Source organism: Perna viridis, chromosome 6 (genome assembly GCF_037379345.1).
Source record: "Perna viridis isolate PV_CMFRI_1.1 ecotype Kerala chromosome 6, ASM3737934v1, whole genome shotgun sequence".
NCBI lineage: Eukaryota > Metazoa > Mollusca > Bivalvia > Mytilida > Mytilidae > Perna > Perna viridis.
This window is the reverse complement of record NC_142450.1, coordinates 36,225,504-36,246,573: the sequence shown is the minus strand read 5'-3', so window position 1 is coordinate 36,246,573 and position 21,070 is coordinate 36,225,504. Positions and strand designations below refer to the sequence as shown.

The window sequence follows — 21,070 nt, the reverse complement described above, 5'->3', positions numbered from 1 at the left end:
TGAAAATGTAGATTGTTTTTTGCTGAATTCAAGCAGCGCGTTATTAATACATTTTTCAGTGAAGCATATGCATTTTTCGACTCATCTTTATAGACATATGGATAGATTTTGTTTATAATTGTATCTCGATAGATCAGTGAATTACAGGTATAAATTTTAAATTACAAAATATCGCATTACTGCCAACAGCTTAGCTATTGAAACCAGACGGTATTACATTATTGAACAAAGTGCAAGAATCTGTAAACTGTGTAATTATAATGTAATAGAAGACAAATATCACTTTATATTGATATGTCCAAAATATAGATCTATCCGTCTTAAATATATTAAGTAATATTATTATAGAAACCTATCAGCATATAAATTGATTCAGTTGTTGTCAGTACGTACTGTTAAGGAATTGAACAACTTTGATATTTGTATCAGGCAGAGAAAGTTAGAAGTTCATGTTTATAGATAATGTATTATTCTGCAATGCTCCACATTTTTTGAAGTAGTATTTGATGTAGTATATTAATTGTATAAAATGATATCATGTGTTGAAATGTACTACCTTTTATTTGATGATGTTAATCCCATACGATGTATTTTCTTATGGAATAAAGTTATATATAAGACCAGGCTCCACCACAAGCACATGTTCACAAACAATAAAGTTAAGCACCAGCATAAGTTACTGACCACATTAACATAAAGAAAGCCCCTGACATTGAAACAGCTAGGGCCTAAAAGAAAAGAACATCATTTACATTTCACCACTTTAATATGTGATAACAAAATATAAAATGTTGCTACAAATAAACAATGTAAAACATGTAACAATTTGATTACAATAAATTGTGTATTGAAAGACATACCAGTGTTTATCTAATAAACTAATCACAGCGCTTACGTTCAAACATAAAATAAAAATAAATGAAAGAGTGCCTGTGTGGTAAGAAAATGCATACAGTGCATATTACCACAAACAAAGAAGGAGACCTTCCTTTTATGAAAACAAAAAGTCCACCAAAACCATATTAATATCCTTCATTCTTTGAGTCATCATACAACATTTACAAGGACTAACAGATGAACAACAATATTCATCCAAAGATTGGTGTACAAAAAATATACATAAATATGATTTGCCAAACTCTTGAAAAATCTCTTTAGTGTTAATACTTTATAGTGTAAAACACAAATTTGGCACTTATTTCTAAATAATGTTAAATCTACTGTAAGAGCAAGTCAAAATCTTTTTTAAAATATGGCTATGATAATTTGAGATTTAAAGAAACAACTGAATCAATAATAACTAATCTCAAAGAGTTCCTTAAGTTTGTATGTGAAAGTTTTCCTGTTTCCCAGACCTGACCATTGGAAAATCTGTTTCAACAATAATTCAAGACTTAGTTTACAAATCTTGTGTAAAACTTTTTCTACTAAGAAATGCCATTGTTAAAATTTCTACAAAAAAGGTTTTTGTAAGTTCAAAGTTAACTCTGGTAAAGAATGCTAATTCCTGTTTTTGCCCACAATACTGAGTACCTAAATCTTTCACAAGATATCCTTAAATAATTGTCAATCAGATACAATTTAAAAGTAATCATTGAAAAGAGTCTGTCTCCCTGTTCCTAATTCTTCTTAGCATTAATAGCAGGAGAAGTCCTTTTTCCTATTGCAGGTTTAGACCTTGCTGCCATTACTCTGGCTCGAGACCTTTCCCTCTCTGCCTTTTGCTGTTATGTAAAAAAAAGAAAATTTTATCATTAGGCTTTCTTGTTACATATTTCACTTTCTTTTATGTGTACACCCTTTTCCTATGCTACTGTCATAGAATAGAGATGTATATGATATACCAAATAGATATGCCCAAATACAATTATAAAAAAATATACAAAACTTACACATTGTAAACCTTTATCAAGGAGCTGAAATGTTATCATCATCAATTTCATCTCAGACCAAATTAATGTATGTTTAACACGGGTAATAAACACTGCTAAAACATACATGTACATCATTATACATGAATAAACATTTTCTGCAGTACTAATTTGAATAGTATAAGACATCATTTTTGCCGAATATGCATTTTTCCTATTAACAAACTGTGATTGCAAGGTAGATAATTCTTACCCTCTCCTGATATCTCCTTTCAAAATAATCCATATCAGATTCTCCAGGTCTCCTCATTGCTGACATTCTCTCAGCTAAATCTTCATCCACTTCCTCTGGGGCACCACCTCCTACATAAAGGAAATTTACTCTAAGTATATCTAAAAGCAACCATAATGTGAAATGGAAAAAAAAATTACTGCCACAGTTGAGCGCATATAGGCTATTGCAAGAAAAAGGAACAAGGCAGTACACTATACCATTGTCATGCTTGCTTCTCATTGACAACAATGAAGCTTTCAAATGATACTGTACCCCCTTTTTTAAACAAATTATTTGACCCTTGAGATTTCTACAAAAATTTGTGTTATGCACTGTAACTACATCCTGCCTTGATTAAATTTGTCAAAAATTGAACACTTCCAAGTACTAGTGATATATACACACAGAATTAATGAAATATATTTCTTCAAACTGTAAAATCAATTTTTGTTTTGCTTGATTTAAAAATAAATTCTAGTAAAATGCTTTTTTCACTAGATCTACATTTTCAATTAATTATTTTATTCAATGTTTCATAAGGATAGCAGTAAATTCTCAATGTTTCCCATGAACACATGTATCTAATTTCGTTATTTTACATGTGAAATAACTTTCACCCTAGCCTTATGACAACCATTGTGATTGGATATCACTTACATTAAAGGGAATCAATGCAAAAAAATAAAAAACAGACGACTGGTAAAACATTGATAAAATCTATATAACAAATATGACAATCAACTGGTAATCATGAATACAGGTAATCAAAATAAAATCATGTTCACTGAAAATGCAAAAAACATATTTTTGTGTACAGAGTAATCAAGGGAATCAAGGTTATAGTGGTAATCAAAAGAATATAATCCATGGACAAAGACCCGACATGGAAAACAGACATACACAACAAAGAACATAAAGTAACTAAAATCATACATACAAAGTAATAAAAGCAAATGAGCAACTCGGACTCCACTAAAAACTGGGAGCATGGACCAGGTACACCGGTAGGGTAAGCGTCCTCTGCTTTTCTAGAAACACCCGCCGAGTTGCTCAGAACAGGTTTATCCTATAAGTCTTAAGGATTGTTGATCCTTCATATCATATTTTGATTATTTTCCCTTTACAATTTTAAATAACTTGGAAATAAAATATAATACAATTCACTTATGTCTACTAAATTAATTATGGTAATGTTAACTTTACCTTTCAAAGCCCTCTGATTCATTCTGTGAGCTGCTATAGAATTCACATTGGCCCTGAGAAAAGGATGATCAGATGATGTTATTGGTTGCTCTAAGAACTCTTTTGATGGAGCTCCTATTAAAATACAAATAAACAACTGCACTTTATGTCATACTAAGAAATTTCGTAATGCTGTCAAGAGAGAAATTTTGGAATTTCTGCAGCAAACTATTTTTCTGGCCAATTTCGTATATTTGAAAATGCTAATGTTTGCACATTTGGTACATGTTTCTTTTTATTGCATAAATTAAGGTACAATTTAAAACAAGGTTTTAACAACACAAAAGTCTTTAACAGATTTCCTGTTTGTCCTTACCTATTCCACTTGGATCAAGTCTCATGTAGCCATCCATCAGAGATGAAAATCCTGTGAGACCCCCCATAGCTTGGTATGGCACATCTTGGCCTACAGGATGTCCTCGGTCTAGCCTCTCTTGTTTAGTTTCAACAATCATGTAGTGTGTAGAATGTGGTTCCCCACAACCACATGTGTAGGAACTTGTAAAACCAGAACATTTACAACTGCCTGTAAAATAGTGGTGTTTTCTGTAAAGCATAGACCAGTCAAATGACAATTGTTGAAGTTGTGTATTTGTATTCAGGGATAACTGGAACCTAGGAATTAATGAGTGAATTAATGTCACTTGAATTATTGTGTCCATCGAATGTTAATTTGTACATTTCAAGCAAGATGTTTACCTTTATAATAATATATATGTTATAGATGCATGTTTTAATAATACAACATTTATAATTTCATTAGGCCAACTAATAATAATTCCTGGGTTCTCAGGTCATCCTTGGTCATTGTTGAGGGTACTGCATTATCAACATTTAAGGACAACAATTAAATAAACACAAAATAGCATTGCCCTCATCACTTTTCTTGGCTATGAAAAATATCAGAAGCACTCCAATCACTATCTTCAAACAGTAAAATAGTAAAAAGAAGAACATTAGTTTTCTTGTAAAATTTCCAGAGACCCAAGAAATTAAAATATCATGAATGACAAAACTATGTAAATTGATCCACTGTACTGAATATACAAGAGATAGTCAATAAAGGCCTGTGTTTTAACTCTTTTTCTTTGGTTCATTTATATCTTTTAAGTTAGAATATTCCAAAAATACACAACTTACCTGATGTACCCATTTTACATTTGTAAGGTTTTTTGACTGAATGTTCATCTGTAAAATGTTTACAGGTGCACCTGATTGGTTGTGTTCCATTTTGTGGTACATAATGATAACTTATACAACCACATCCTTTTACTTTACAGGGTAACATGATAGGACGCTCCTTTGGAATAGATGAAAAATCTGATTGATGTTGCTTATATCTACAAATATATGAAGAAACATTGCAAAAAGAAACAAAATGCTTAATTGTCACCCTTTAGCGTCTATATACTTTCATGCACATCCACATATGATGCCCGAACTTCATGTAAAATTTCATCAAAATCCCTTGAGCAGATTAGGAGGATTTACGCTGACAAGAAATGTGGAATGATGCACAGACAAACAGACAGACAGGGTGATTTTTTTATACCCCCAACTTTGTTTGCCATGGGTATAAAAATGATAAAAAAGATATGATAATAATGAAATGTTGATATGTGAGAAAAAAAAATTACCTTTAATATTCTTATCAAAATTAAAACAGTTTCACTCCGTAAATAACGTGAAAAAGAAATACACAGATTAATGTTAAAGAATTAACAAGAATATATTCCCTACCTGTGTTGACAAAAACATTTTGTTTCAGGCCCAACCATTTTGCAATCCATCCCAGTTGAGTTTGTGTATGATACATAAATTCTGTTTTCCATTCGCTAAAAGAGAAGAACGAAAAATATTAAATGTTTTCATGTTAAATACATGTACTATCAAAGTACAAAAACCCAGGGAGACAACTAATGTTTTACTTTTTTTTTATTTTTTCATGGTATAACGTTTTAATTAATAGTTTACATTTCTACATTAAGACTGCTAATTATCCCCACAACATACCATTGGTAAAACTTTCTTCTTGTAAGCTTCATATTGCTCTGGTGTAAACAAAACTCCCCCATCATCATCACCAACAATTCTGTAATACAAGAGAGAGAGTACCATACCATGAACTGCACACATAAAATTTTGGTGTAGCAGAATGAATCCAATACTAGTTGAACAGGTCGGTAAACAAGACAGACTAATACATGGATGGACCTGCTTCACCTTCTTATATTTGTCAGCACATAAGTGTATTCAATAAATATATAAACACTAAGAAAATTCAAAAACTACAGTGTGGGTTACAAATTTTCATGTGTAATGTGCTTGTGATAGCATATAATTACTGAAAAATGTTGAAGAAATAATATCAAACTCATAATAGGAGGTACACATCTTCAATATCTACATGTATATAATCACTGTGCAAAGTTTGAATAATATTGCTTCGACACCTTTTTTAGTTACAGATTAGACAAAGTAGGTACCCCTAAGAGTGATGGTTGAAGAGACTGATGAACAGATGGACAAGAGTGGCCACTAGACCTGCCTACAGGTAAAACGTAGAGCATTATTACATGTACTTGTCAACAAAATTCTACAACAGTTACTCTAAATTGTTAAGAAAATATTGCACCTCCTATTATGAGAAGTTTGAATTTTTGTTGGGGTGGATTGTTGTCAGAATCTCTGTCTATTAAAGGAATTTAATATGGATGAATATTACAGAGCTGTGCCTTGCATTTTGGCCACACTGTTAAGAGCAATAATTCCACATATCAGATAAGTTAAAATTGATTGCTTGATTTTTAAAATCTCATTCTTTAAATCAACTCTAATACATGTATCCTGTATGTCTTTCATTATTGCAGTGCACTTAAGAAAATAATTATCTATTCATGGAAAAAACATAAAGGAAAAAAAAACTCCCATAAGTGTTGTTAGCCTGCAAAGATCATGCCAAAAGTGGACAATATCAGGTGTGGATCCAAGAGTTTATATTAGGGTAAAAAAACAAGAAAAGCAAGGCAAAGGGTGTTCCAGAATTTCATAAAACTGTCAGAAGAACTGGGTTTGGCGTAGATTGCAGGGTTTTATCAAGATCCTTCCATTTAAAAAATAACATAGACATCTTTTAAATGTTTTGTCTAGCTTGCATTTTTACTATTTCTGTAGCTTTAATGTACCCAGATTTAGTGTTTATTAATAAAATATTACTTGAAAATCATAATTTGACTTGATCTTTTTAATTATTGAACAATCAGAACTCATTCAGAAATAAAATCAGTGAGTGTTTATATTTTTATATCTAAATTAAGTATGTGACCTAAGTTCATGAATATGACCTTGGATTGTTACCTCATTTGGAATTTCAGTAGTATTGATTATTTGGATTATTGGATATTTAATTGGTAGAAAGTCACATGCACTTTTGGAGCGAAATCCTTTTGTTCTAGTTGTCACTCTCTATAAATTTAAAATCTCAGATGGCAGACATTTTTGTAACTCAGTAAAAACTATTGGAATATCTTGGAATATTAATTTTGATGGAAGTCTGATTGTCTACGTTATGCCTATGTCACCATTATTAACTTCTTCTACTTTAAAAGGTATTTATTAGTAACAATCTTGCTAATTGTCCCAAAAATAGCATTTTGAGTGATTTGAGCTGAATGAATGGATGACTGACTTATAAACTTATAAAACAGTAAAATAATATAAGAATAAAGTTAAATAAAATGATAAATGAGATAATATCAATCAGTAATACATATAAAGTCTAAATGATCAAAATATTATTATTTTGATAAAACATAAATTTTATAAAGTTGATTTAGTAAGTGTTTTATTTGTGTTATGCGTTACATGTAATTGTGCGTATTTTGAAGCACAATAGTTATTATTGTAATCTTGTATTCAGATGTAACCATGACACTGCTGATGTTATTGCACAGAGTACTGTAATGAGTTGATATACTGGGAAACTGACCTTTGCACCAAAGTGTGAGGTAAGGAAGTGTTACATTTTTATGAAATTTGCTTAACTAATACTATTTGCTTGCTTGGTAATATTTGGCTTTCAGTCAGTAACTATTAAGCTTATTTTTAACTGATTTTTGTTGCTTATTTAGACATTTCATGCTGTATTAATTTTTGCATGTCATTGTGTTTAAAACATATATATAGATGTGGAATATTGTACATGAGATTCATGCGCAACAGACAAATACATTTTTCTAAGAAAGTGCATTATTTGAGAACTATCATATTGCCTATAGAAGGTGTAATGTTATTACATTATAACTATATTATTTTAATTAATTGACTGATAGAATTTATCTATGCTATCAGGGTTATCTTTCTTTACCCAAGTTCCCCGTGCAGATCCGGGTGTTAAAAGAAAAGGCCTGCAGCAGCGCTAAGCTTGTCGTAAAAGATGACTAAATAGTGCTCAGAACCCTAGCCGGGGGCTAGGGCGGTCTGCCCACAGAGCAACTGGGATGTGTGCCACAGGTGGTGGAATGGGGTACCCCTGGCGTGTTACATGCTGGGGTTGTCAGGCTATAATACGGAAAACCTGACTGCATACCATAGTGGTACACCATGTTGGGAAAGATGCCACGTTCCTCGCACGTTAAAGAACCCTACTGTGGTATTCTCCCGGAGTAGGAACCATAGGGCTCTGCCACAGGAGGCTAAATTGCCTGACCCTACCCATATCTCCCTATTTCCAGTGGCAATCAAAATTTATCGACCCCATTGTCCTTGTGGCCCATCCCTTTTTCATTTCATCATCATTTCATGTCCATTTTATTATCAATTTCATGTTCATCGTCTGAATATAGCTGAAATATTGCTGCTCGGACTAAAATTTCTCAAGTGTCAGAATGATGAATTTTTAGACGAATTTCTGTACATTTAAGAGCAAGCAAAGCTCCCTAACAATTAGTAAATAACCAAGTTTTCAAGCAAAGAAAATCAATTTTTTAGGAGGGATGCACCTAAATTGAAATTAGAAAATTTTGTTCAAATGTTAGGGTTTTGTTTTTTTAGTAGGAAACAGTCCAAGGTACTATTTAGAAACTCACTTCATGTTGTTTTTCAGAGTACTTAGAGTACTTGGAGTATACAGTAGAGACAATTTCCAATCAACTAATGTTGTGTATGATATAGGTAATTTGTAAGAATAATGACCAGATTACTGGTGTCTACTGGAATAGATCTCAACATCTTCAAGACTGCAGTGGCTGCTCGTCCATGCATTCATGGACAGGGAGCCTCTACAGGCTAATCATCCACACATCCTGTTTGAGTCAATAATACATGAAATCATGACGGAAATGGTTCATTTACGGTAGTAATGAGGAAATTGTGAAAAAAAAAAATTATACAAATATACACAAAATGATACAAATACAATTCAAATTATAACTAATGTAACAAATAATGATTAAAATTCATTCAAATTAATACAAAATACACATTAAACAAACTTGAAAGACTATTTTAAACAAAGTTTGCACATCGAGAAAGATTGTTTTGGCACAAGATTCAGTCCGGAACATTTTACATCATAATGCTGCCATTCCAGACAGCAGATGTAAAACGTATCAATTCACATGGGTTCTCCTGTGTAGAATCTGAAATTTTAAGAACATTCCATGCGATTTTTTAACACATGGGATATCTATATTTTTGGCCAAGATTTATTTGTTTTTTTTTTTAAACATCTGGTAAAAACGGTACATTGACTTGAGCACAATTTATCATAACTTCTGTGACTTGTTCTGTGTCTCGCCTGAATATAGCCAGGGTTTTAGCTAGGATTTTGAGGGCTTTAGTCACTTTTGCGTAAAGCACAAACAACATATTATGGACAGCAGATTTTTGTAAATAGTCAATAGTCATGAGTATCATAAACTACATGTATATAAAGACATAAACATGCTTAGTATATTTATTTTTGTTATAAGTTTACAGATACAGACATAACAATAAATACATGTATAATAAATGTTACAATAAAATAACTGTTATTTTCTATAAGAAAACGTGTGGGTTACATAATAAAATAAAATAATTACTGTTAGAAAAATAGGTTTTTTTACATCATGACAAAGCTTTGATGCATTAAGTCTAGAAATAGTTACTTTTGACAAAAGCTACTACATTATGGTATGAGAAAAATCCTCCAGTCCTTTCCATAAACACCACACCTCAAAAGCCCTCTTCAACCTATAACTCCTCAAATCAGAAGGATGGAGACAGATCTTTAGAAGAGAATAGACTGATGAAACCTTGAGTCTGCTCCTAAGATACATGTAGGTCTTGATCAGATCGTACCCACTAAATCCCCTCTCACGGTCACCAGGTGATAAAGCAGAAACTAGACAGATAGAAAGGAGCTTGGCCACATTGGCAAAGTCATTTTGAACTCTGTAAGCGGTTGCTCCGTGATGTCTCACTGCTGGGTGGTAATTTTTTAGTAACCTTTGACCCCGAATCATGAGTCGAATTGAAGAAGTCCATAATCATTGTGATTTGCCAGGTTAACAACAATAGAATGTATTTCACACCTGGTTGACCTGGTAATTACCAAGCGTAGAGTCATAAACTTGTCAAAGCGTTAGGCCAGGTGAAATTATGTAACTTTCGACTGACAGTTTTTAACATTTATATTTAAGGTGACAAAATTGTCAAAAATTTATCAGAAATACTTTTTATACACTTTTCACATTTTAAGTGACGAAAACGATCTAAAATATTTTCGTCATCTATGAAATCCTTTCGAAAATGACGAGCGCTAGCTAAATCACTGATATAGCTGAAATATTGCTGCTCTGGCTTTAAACCCCAAAAAACAAACAAACAAAATGTTCTGTGTCTGGCCAACATAAAACCCATCCATTTTCAAGCTCCCACTATTAAATATGCAGTCAAACTAGTGAAATTCATGAACAGAAAACTGTTCAGTTTATTAAATATGATCACATTTCGCTATGACATTAATAGTCGTACATTTACAGATAATTTCGACAACAATTCAGAATGAATCTGTACGTTTTTGACACAAACCGGATGTGTGGACAATTAAGCCCGAAGAGGCTCCCCGTCCATGAATGCGTGGACAAGCAGGTACTGCCTGTCAAGACAGAAGCAAATCTAGTGAATCTGCTCACCAAAATTTTATCCCTCAATGAAAATCATTGTATGATACATTGTACATGTAGCTCACTTTTGAGAACAAAATATCAGTAATCTTTTGGGTGTTTTTCATAAATTTTGGCACAAACTTGCTTCACAGGAGAGGACGAAAAATTGTTTGGCAAGAATTACTTGCTGGTGAGCACTACTCCTCGACCAGTCAATTCATTCCGGAAAAATGACAAGAACTCACGATTTTACTGAATTTTCAACTGCTATATCGTCATTATAAGCACAACTACTGTAAAATTATCTGTATGTACTGGTCAAGGAGTAGATCTAGCCGGAAAGTAATCCTCACCAACCGGTTTTTTGAAATGTCATAGAACTACAGCTCGGAAATTTTTGATTTTATTTATTTATTTATTTTATTTTATTATTTTTTTTTTTTATTTATTTATTTTTTTTTTTTTGGAAAATACGTCTTGCACTTTCTTAGAGAAAACTCTGGCAGTCAAAGGGTTAAAATATGTTACCTTCTGTACTCTGCGTAAGCATTAACAGAGGCTGCTGCAGAATTACCAAACTTGAGATGGTACTGTCGTGGAACAGCCATACTTCAAATAAACCAGAAAGGAACTTCTACTTTTTATGTCGTATTACATGTCAATTCTAAATAAAATCTGTTTATAGACGCCATTTATAAACGTGACTAAGGAACGTTCGAGTTTCTTAAGAAATTACCATATGGTCATTAGATAAAACCCGAGACGAGCTGTTTATTTTTCTTGTATATTCCTCCAAAAATTAAGGAGGACTATACATTAAGTTTTCTAACGAGAATATGTATGGTGGAAACAAGACGTTTCGGCCATGGAGCAAGTTCGGCCTTGGTTGTTTCGGCCATGTACCAGTTCGGCCATATAATAATATATGTTTATACTCATGTGCTTATGATGTTTAATTCTCTACTTTGTTACTATTTATAAAAAATAAATAAAGTTAAATTTGATAACCACAACCAACTGCCATAAACAGACATCCTTTGATGAACGTACATATATGGTGAATACTCAAATATTGAGCCTAAGCAAACTGCTATCTTGCTAAAATGTGATTGGTATTTGTTAATAGCTCAATGGAAAAATGACAATTATTCATGGTACAAGTCTCTTTGGTGAAAGTATTAAGTTAATTAGGTCTAGTTAATTACCTGACATCGTCATGACCATGGTTACCTGGTATGTTGAATATATTTAGTATGGCCGAAATGACCAAGCCCGAACTGGGGGATTGCCAAAACGTCTCGAAAGCATGTATGGTAATATGTCAAAGAGACAACAACTCCACCGGGATATGAACGCATGTACTTACCATATTTTCCTTTTTTGAACAATGGATTTCATTTACACTTTAAAAAAATGTGAGATTCCCAATATATCCAACCACCAATCCCATTCAACAAGACAATATTAAAAATACCAGATTCTCCTCCTTTTTTTCTATTACATGTCACTTAATAGATTTTGGCATACATGAAAGAGCAATTCCATGCTGAACAGCATCCTTGTTTCATTTTAATACAACTTGACAAAACAGGGAATACCTGAAATGCTCCTGAAGAAACATAAGTTTATACCGTTAAGTTGTCTTGGAGCTGCCTGGTCTGATCTAATATTGTCCAATGTTTAACATGCTCTGTTGTGACATCACAATATAATGGAAGTTGGGAGTTAATTCATGTGTCAAAAACTCCTTATGCATCATACTGCAGGTTTTTTGGTGGATCCATTATCACCCATAGTATATCTGATCCTTAATTATAAGGCTTCTTTACCATTTTGCTCATACAATTAGTTTCCTATATAGAGATGCATTTATTTATGTTGGTGATTGTAATGTATTGCATAAATGTATATAACTTTGATTCATAAAATTAAGTTGAATTGATTTTAAAATCATGACATCTTGGTTGTTTCTTTTTTCGTGTTCTCTTGACATACGAAAATGCACATGTACTCAACCTTTTGTTTTTGTTTTAGTTCTTTCAGGGAGGTTGTTTTCAAATGTTTTTTTTCTGTTTTTGTTTGTGGTTATGTTATGTTTGTTATGGTATGGTATGGTATGGTATGGTATGGTATGGTATTATTTTATTTATTTATTTTTTTTTTTTTTTTGGGGGGGGGGGTGTTTACTTTTCGTTCACATCATTAGAGGTGTTAAATGAATATAGACAAATCTGAAACAGAGCCAAAATTTAATCATTAAACGAAATCCTTCTCCAACATAATAAAACCAACTTCAATGTCTAACAATCATCAAAAATCATAATAATAACAGATTTCAGAGGTTATAATGAACTGTCTCATGTCAAAATAGTACAAAACAGGTAAGGGGAATAACTCAATAATTCAATTTCATTTAAATCAATGAAAATGTTACAATCCAATTTTCTAAACCCTAGATGTTTTTTTTTTCTCTATCCATTCAATTTAAAAAAAAAAACAAAAAAACAGTAATTGTCTCTTAATAGTACAAAATTTAAAACTAATATCCTAAATAACTTCTGAATTTAAAATCAAACACTTTAATAGATCTTGAATAGATGTAAAAGGTCTATTTTTTCCAGATCTAGTTATTCAAAATGCTCTTTTAGAGAAAAAAACATGAAGCAATAAGATAAACAGCCATACTAAAGCAAATGTTATGTCTTTTCTTCTTTTTTCAGTGTTCAAAGTCCAAAAAAGAAAGAGAGACAAACAGCACAAAAACTATTGGATGATTCCTTATACAACTCCAAAAAATTCCCAAAAATCTTCAATGTTTTTGAGTAATTGTTTAAGATATGGATGAATAGATGTAAATCTTCATATCCTTTAAAGGGTTTTACCCAAACTTTAAACTCTAAGTATTGCAGTATCAAGCTAGTATTGATTAGTAACAGAAACCAAGAAAGAATCTAGGCGAGTGAGAAATAAATCAAAAGTAGGCAGAGACAAGTCAACTACAAGAAAGAATCGAGGCGAGTGAGTAGGCAGAGACAAGTCAACTACAAGAAAGAATCGAGGCGAGTGAGTAGGCAGAGACAAGTCAACTACAATATCACGTAAGAAATAAAACAGAATACAAGTAGAATGAGATTTCAAGTTTGTATCTTCAGTTAAAAATTTGTTTCCAGTACAAATGATAGAGAGTTAAGTAAATAGAGTGAAAGATTATTTACAAATTATAAATAGAGTGTTTATCTTGAGTCTGTATGTCTGTAATTACTTATTTATCATCTGGACTTGAAGTTAGTGAAAAAGTGCAAATCTAAAGATAAAACTGTGCCTTAACAAGTTTATAACACAAATAAATAAAGTGAAAAAATTACACTCTTAGTGAAAACAACACAAAAGGGGATCATCACACAGTGATAATGATAAGAAGTTTAAAAAGTATTTTTAGTTATACGAGTTGCAGTTTATAACACTCTTTAATATGGCATAGTTTTGGCAACAAAAAAATAGCAATGACAAACATGATTGGACACAGTGTTCTTTTCTTGATAAATTAAACAACATTTTTTTTTATTAAAGCTGATTTTCATGCTGAATGTAAAATTGAATCTTACAAAAAAATCATTCTGAGTACCTATTATTGTCTTCAAATAAACTTTAATACATAATAATACATTATGAATACATAAAAAATACTTTAAGCTAAAACAAAAATAAATGTAAACTTAAAAATCAAATAGGGTCAAATAATGAGAACTACTGTCCTTCATAATAACTAACAGTTGACATGGCTTAAGTATTATGCAGTTAAATAAGTCATGGTTCTATCATATCATAAAACTTTATGCACTCTGAATGTTCTGTTGGCAAATACTTTTTTAAAATATCTTGTAAACTCTGGTCCGTCATGACGAATAGCATCACAGAATCTTGGCACACTGCTTCTAACTAAATTAGGTTCTGGTTTTACAAGGTCTGGCAGCTTAAAAAAAAACACAAAGGAAAAATTAAAGATGGAGGTAGTTTGCTCTGCACAATTATATGTTTTATTGCTTTTGTTCTCTTGGTGAAACTATTCTTTTTAGCCTAGCGAATACATGAAAGAAAAGAGACTTTTCTAACATAATTATCTACCCTTATTAAAGTACAACACTTTTACATATATAAAGCATTTATAACTTATGAACAAAATAGTGGCTTGCCTATATCACTCATACTTTCGAAACAAAAATTATTTCCATTTGTCTTATTGCTGCCCAGAATATAGACTTATAAAATACTTTGTTCAACATAACATAAAACAAAGGAAAATCCCCAGACAAATTGTTAAAAGAAGCTGCCCCATACCACACATGTTTATGATAAGCAGAGTTTTTAATATCAACCTGAATTATACACATTACAACAAGAGAGTGGGAAATAAAACATTGTTGATCAACTGATTATTTGTGCATTTAGAAGACTACTTAGCTAGATACCATATAACCAATTCACTTTCTCACACTTACCGTACATTTGAGATTTAAGATGTCAATCCTATTACAGGGCTATTAAATTTTGTCAATGACACTCCGGTAAAAATGTATTCTATTATAAAGAGACTCATTTGCAGTGATTTATTTTCAAGGTTTACCATCTTTATTTGCTTGCTAAATTAGTGAAAATATTAAATTTGTGAAAAAGTTGATTAACAGTTTAAGTTAACCATTTGAAGTCATTTTGCTCCCATATTCATGTTCACAGAAACAATAATGTACTAAACAAATAAAGCAGCCTTACCACACCATTATCAAAATCAATGATATCTGGCAACCGACAACCATCCTCAGTATGAGCTAGACAGATGCTGTCTTCTAAAATCATATAATTTGCTTTATTTTGCTTCATAATGTCATAGATATCTTTTGGCGTCCTTCTCCCATATATCTGCATTAACTGAAATACCCAAGTGAATCAATTTAAAAGTATTGACTATTATTCTCACTTTCCATCAGTATTTCTAGATGCTATGAGAAAACATTCATTACATAAACAAGTATTTATATAAATGCCTATTTTGAGAAATTAAAGCATAGAAATGAGACTAATTATTCTTGAAATTCCTATAAAATTAAATCAAACCAGCAATCTCCAAGGAATAACTGTTCATCCACAAAATTATCCGGATGGACTTTTTACTGGCATGTTTTGACAGAAAATGAAATTTTGAAGTATTATAAAAAACCTTACATTGAAGTTGACAAGTTTTCAACTTTATTACTTTCTAGTTGAACTGTTTTCTACTGGAATTTTAATTGTTCAAAAACATTTCCAAGTCTAAGTTGGTTCAAGTCATCCAATTTTCCAAAAACCTTGTATACAATCTCTTTGTGCATTAAATATGTGAGACAGAATTGTTCATTCAGTATTTTTAAAATGAGAGAATATATACATGTACATGTACTGAATTATCAAGTTTTTTAATGAACTTTTTAAATGATTGAGACATGACTTGCAGAAAATAGAGAAGATAATGCTTACCTCTTTTGTTTTTAATCTAAGTTTTTTATCTTCATAATGAGGATGGTTTGTAATAGGTCTGTCTGTACATAGTTTGACCCCTGCCAGGAGCTGCATGCTGCCTGTGAAAGAGGCATTGGGTGCTGTGTCTTTTTTAATCCATTCCATTAAATCTACAGTATCTGGATCCCAAAATTCCTTCAGCTGTTCAAGTTCTCTTAAGGCTGGGGGTAAAGCCTGAAAAAATTCAAACCTAGTCAAATCTGGAAATTTATCACACCAAGTCAAATTCAGAGACTGAAAAAAATTCTAAACCTAGTCAATTTCTGATAGCAATGGACAAATATTGGTAAAATATACATCTCTTAAAAAATTATTACATTCTTCATTTATTTGTTAATTATACATCTACTTTTCTTGATAATAGTCTATAGGATACTGTTCTTTCGTGCTTTTAAGTGCTTAAAGGTACTTAAGTACATCATAAAGGGAAAATAACTATGGAATGAGATACCTCATACTAAATTCTTTGTGTCCAAATTTAAATCTTAGTATTTACTTACCAATGTTAAAAGAGCAACTAAAGTCAATAAAGTGCTAAAATGTCTGACTATCTGTACCTAAAATATCAATAAATTGAATAAGTGATAAAAATGTATATAGTAAGCAAAACTTTGGTAACTTAAATGGTTTAAAGTAACAGTAATACATGTACTGGCAAATCATCCCCACAATACATGTACTGGCAAATCATCTCCACAATACATGTACCAGCAAATCATCCCCACAATACATGTACTGGCAAATCATCCCCACAATACATGTACTGGCAAATCATCCCCACAATGAATTACTACAAACTCCTTCACAGTGCTATTACAGTAATACTGGCAAATCATCCCCACAATGAATTACTACAAACTCCTTCAGAGTGCTAATACAGTGATACTGGCAAATCATCCCCACAATGAATTACTACAAACTCCTTCAGAGTGCTATTACAGTAATACTGGCAAATCATCCCCACAATGAATTACTACAAACTCCTTCACAGTGCTATTACAGTGATACGTCCTAAAAATGTTGAAGCATATGATTTGCACAACTACAGCAAATCTAATAAAATGTATGACTGATGTGTTTTAAAGTCTAAAGAACCTGGGTTTCGACATTATGTGTACACGTGTGTCTTTATGAAGGTGTTGCATTAGAAACATCTTTGCTTAGTAAGACAAATTTGAAGTTGACTAAGTTCTGAATATTTGAAAAATCATAACTGTTTTATTGGATGATCTAGCATTAAAATGCATGAAGCATCAAACCAACCTACAAAATACCAGCAAAACCTTAACACCAGTTTGAAGGAAGGAACAACCAAAGAGTAAGAAATAAATGGATGCACAAACCTAAACAAAGACGATAACTAAGTGCTACAATGGGAACAAAATCATTATTATATCATACTTACCATTGTTCCTTGTGTTTTGAGTTGAGAAAGGACTGTTTTCCACATCTTATAATCTGCCACACCAAAACTTCCAAGGATACACATGTAAGGTGTCCATACATACTTCATTCTTAAGGTTGATATGGCTAAACCACCAAAAAATACTGCCTGAACTGTAACAATGAAAGAAATGTACTGGTATCATTTTAAACTTCAAATAACTATCATGATTGACATTAATTTATGGATGAATTTTAGAAATATTTCAATACACTTGAATCAAGCAAAAAAGATTTGATATTTTAAACGCAACAAATGCACTTAAGTATACCCTAAATACAAAATAGTACATACTTTCAGAGATCATCAAAAAGTCTTTCAACAAGTGTAAACAAACCTTTTTTAGAAAAGCATTAGACTGCTCTGAAAGGCAAAACAACAAAAGTAGTCAAATTAACTATAATTCTTCCAAATCAAATAAAAAAGTAATACATGTACAACAATACAAAGACACTTTAAAGACCATTATCTCCTTAGTATGGAAGATCAAATTGTAACATGAAAGGTACAAACCAAGGGAAATCCTTTAACAAGATACCACTGGGACCATAAAAACTAACATGAAGAACACATTTTATCCTTTAAACTCATTTCCTTAATTCTACTTACTGGCATGAAAAGCTAACTCAGGTCTACTGCTTAACAGATGTGTTTTCTTCAATGCTGGGTGATCTTTAAGGTTTTCTGTTTCATGGACATTGTTACTGCAAGTACAACATTTACAACTGAATTAATTTCATATGCATCTAATACTGTAATAGAATCAATGACAACACATTAAAGAGTGCCTTATTTATAAAAGTTACATTTCCATGAAACTTGGTACATTAAAATTCACATCATGTAAACATTCAGGATAAAATATTTTTATTGTTCTGGCTTAGAAACCTGTAATTAAAGGTAGACATTATACAATTTTGATTTTTATATGGATTTATCATAATTGTAAATTTTCCATTACATTCTATAAATACATGTATTAACGGTTTTTTACAATTATAGTTACAGCATTTAAAATACCATTTAACCAAGATGAACAGAAAAAAAATGTCTACTTTCATAAAATACTAACCTCCAATTCTGTAAAACTGCTATGAATAGTATAACTAACAGTATTAAATGAGTGGCAGCGTAGAATGGGAAAACCATTCCTTTTGTTAATCTTTCTATCGTATCAAACGGGAGAGTATCAAATGCATCAATACATAGGTATAACTTGGAATCAAAATCTCTGGCAAAATAAAAAAAAAATGTTTAATTACTGTCCATGGATTAAATTGCATTTGCTATTTTTCGTGAATTCAGTCAAGTGAACACATCTCCGGTTAATAATTTTTGCGATTTAAATGGAAGATGAGACCTTTAAAAGAGTAATCAAGAGAACCAAGATTCTAGCAGATCAAAAGAATGTAATCCATGGACAAAGACCACATATGGCAAACAGATAAACACAACAAAGAACATAAAATAACTAAAAAAAATACATACCAAGTAAAAAAAAGTAAATGAGTAATTGGACTCACTAAAAACTGGGAGCATGTACCATGTGAACCGGTAAAGTAAGCATCCTGAAGTGTTAAAAACAATTCCTAGGTACTGTTAATTTTAGTGCTTATCTGTTCACCATGAAAATAGTCAAAATAAACACTAAACACACCAGGAAAATCCATATGTTTACAGTAACTTCAAAAACAAACTCTATGCACGATTAAGTCTGTTTCAGAATTTGTTACATATAATATCACAGTGTTACAATTACCTACTACATCCTTTTCAAGCAACATTTTAAAGAGTAATCAAGGGAACCAAGGTTATAGCGGTAATCAAAAGAATGTAATCCAGGCACAAAGACCAGACATGGAAAACAGGCATACACAACAAAGAACATAAAGCAACTAAAATCATACATACAAAGTAACAAAAGTAAATGAGCAACTCGGACTCCACTAAAAACTGGGAGCATGGACCAGGTGCACCTGTAGGGTAAGCGTCCTCTGCCTTACTAGAAACACCTACCGAGTTGCTCATAAAAAGTCAAGTCTGGGGTAGACAAACGAGGGAAGGAAAACTATGACCCGTTGAATACATCAGTTTTCATGGTGCTGATGGATACACCATAACAATCCACGAGTTCATGATCACGACCATAAAACTTCTGTAGTGATGACTTTAATCTTGTAGCAACATAACCCTGTTCCAGAAGCCTATTTGTTAGAGTTCTAGCGAGATACAAGAAGTCTGCGTAGTTTCGGCAAGCTCTGGCATAACGTTTGAGTTGTGATATGAACACTCCAGGAGCCGAAGGGATGTTGCCACAGATGAAAGGAAAGTTGACAATTCTGAATGAAAAGTCATCACGTTTGTAGTAAAGTTTGGTCAATAGTTTTCTTTTACCATCGATTTCTAAGTGTAGGTCAAGATATGGGGCTGACTTCGCAGTGTCTGTAGTATCCTTTATCTCAAGTTCTTTTGGGTAGATGCAATGTATCAAATCCCTGAAATTAGGATTGTTTAAAGATAATACGTCATCTATATAGCGGAAACTGAGATTGAAGGATCTGGCCAAACGATACTCTTTCTTTCTGATCAGATCAGCTACAAAGTCAGCCTCATAAGAGTGAAGGAATAGGTCAACAAGTAAAGGAGCACAATTTGTTCCCATTGGAATGCCAACCGTTTGTTGAAAAACACGTCCACCACAATGGACAAATATGTTGTCAATTAAAAATTCCAGCATTTTGTAAACATCTTCCTCTGTATATTTGGAAGATGATTTGGAATTATTTCTTACAAAGTATGAGGAATCTCTACCAAGAACTATATATTTGTATCTAGGTGTACCATCTTTTTTGGAAAAACAACGATGTATAATGTTTTTATGTCGGGATTTTAACTGAGTATGGGGAATAGAAGTATACAGTGTTGAAAAATCATAGGTTTTAATGCTATTATATTCAGATAATAGTCTTCAACTGATTGTCTCCAAAAGATCTTTCGAATTTTTCAGGATCCACATTGAATTAATACCACTACGGGAGTTACAAGTATTGTGGTAGGATGGTAGACCCTCTCTGATAGTCGTGAGTATAGAAGTTAAAAGTTTTGAAAGAGCTTTGGTGGTACATTTTGCAGATCAAGCTATGAAACGTTGTTTGTATGGATTCTTGTGAAGTTTAGGAATCCAGTACATAGATGGTAAATCACAATCATCGTCCTTGGTAGAGAGACCAAAAGAGGATAGCATAGATTTATGGTTTTCCACAATCTCTTCTTTGGAGAGAGTGGTAGCAGTGTAGGTCTTATCACTGCTATGATTTTCTACGTCTACCTCTGATAATAAACAATCAATGTCTTCTTGTTCTCGTTTTATCCATTTTCTTGCATAATCCTCGACGGCATCCATAAGAACTTTAAAGTTATAATTCCAATTTATGGAGCGTGGTTCACGGTACTTGGGACCTTTAGAAAGGATATTACGCAGAGATTCGTTTTCGATAATGGTTAAATCTCCCGTAACGACGTGACCAGAAGGACC

General features: G+C 32.1%; 2 protein-coding genes across 9 annotated transcripts in view; both read right to left on the bottom strand.

Moving 5' to 3' along the window:
- Positions 1 to 747: 747 nt before the first annotated feature.
- Positions 748 to 11,271, bottom strand: LOC148614758 (protein FAM221A-like). The gene is made up of 8 exons (XM_088589098.1): positions 11,067 to 11,271; positions 5,401 to 5,479; positions 5,128 to 5,222; positions 4,528 to 4,727; positions 3,704 to 3,913; positions 3,349 to 3,462; positions 2,125 to 2,234; positions 748 to 1,724 (listed from the first exon to the last, which is right to left on the bottom strand). The coding sequence occupies exons 1-8, from the start codon at positions 11,144 to 11,146 to the stop codon at positions 1,620 to 1,622; spliced, it is 993 nt and encodes a 330-aa protein (XP_088445224.1). The 5' UTR covers positions 11,147 to 11,271; the 3' UTR covers positions 748 to 1,619.
- A 1,499-nt stretch (positions 11,272 to 12,770) lies between these two features.
- Positions 12,771 to 21,070, bottom strand: part of LOC148614757 (protein C-mannosyl-transferase DPY19L3-like) — a 50,973-nt gene continuing 42,673 nt past the window's right edge. For all 8 annotated transcript variants that reach the window (XM_088589090.1, XM_088589092.1, XM_088589091.1 and 5 more), the window contains 7 exons: positions 18,608 to 18,766; positions 18,145 to 18,239; positions 17,497 to 17,648; positions 16,592 to 16,648; positions 16,050 to 16,265; positions 15,309 to 15,464; positions 12,771 to 14,511 (listed from right to left, as the gene is read on the bottom strand). In XM_088589090.1, the coding sequence (XP_088445216.1) occupies positions 14,362 to 14,511; positions 15,309 to 15,464; positions 16,050 to 16,265; positions 16,592 to 16,648; positions 17,497 to 17,648; positions 18,145 to 18,239; positions 18,608 to 18,766 (985 nt within the window). In that variant the 3' untranslated portion in view covers positions 12,771 to 14,361. The remainder of the gene's footprint in view (positions 14,512 to 15,308; positions 15,465 to 16,049; positions 16,266 to 16,591; positions 16,649 to 17,496; positions 17,649 to 18,144; positions 18,240 to 18,607; positions 18,767 to 21,070) is intronic.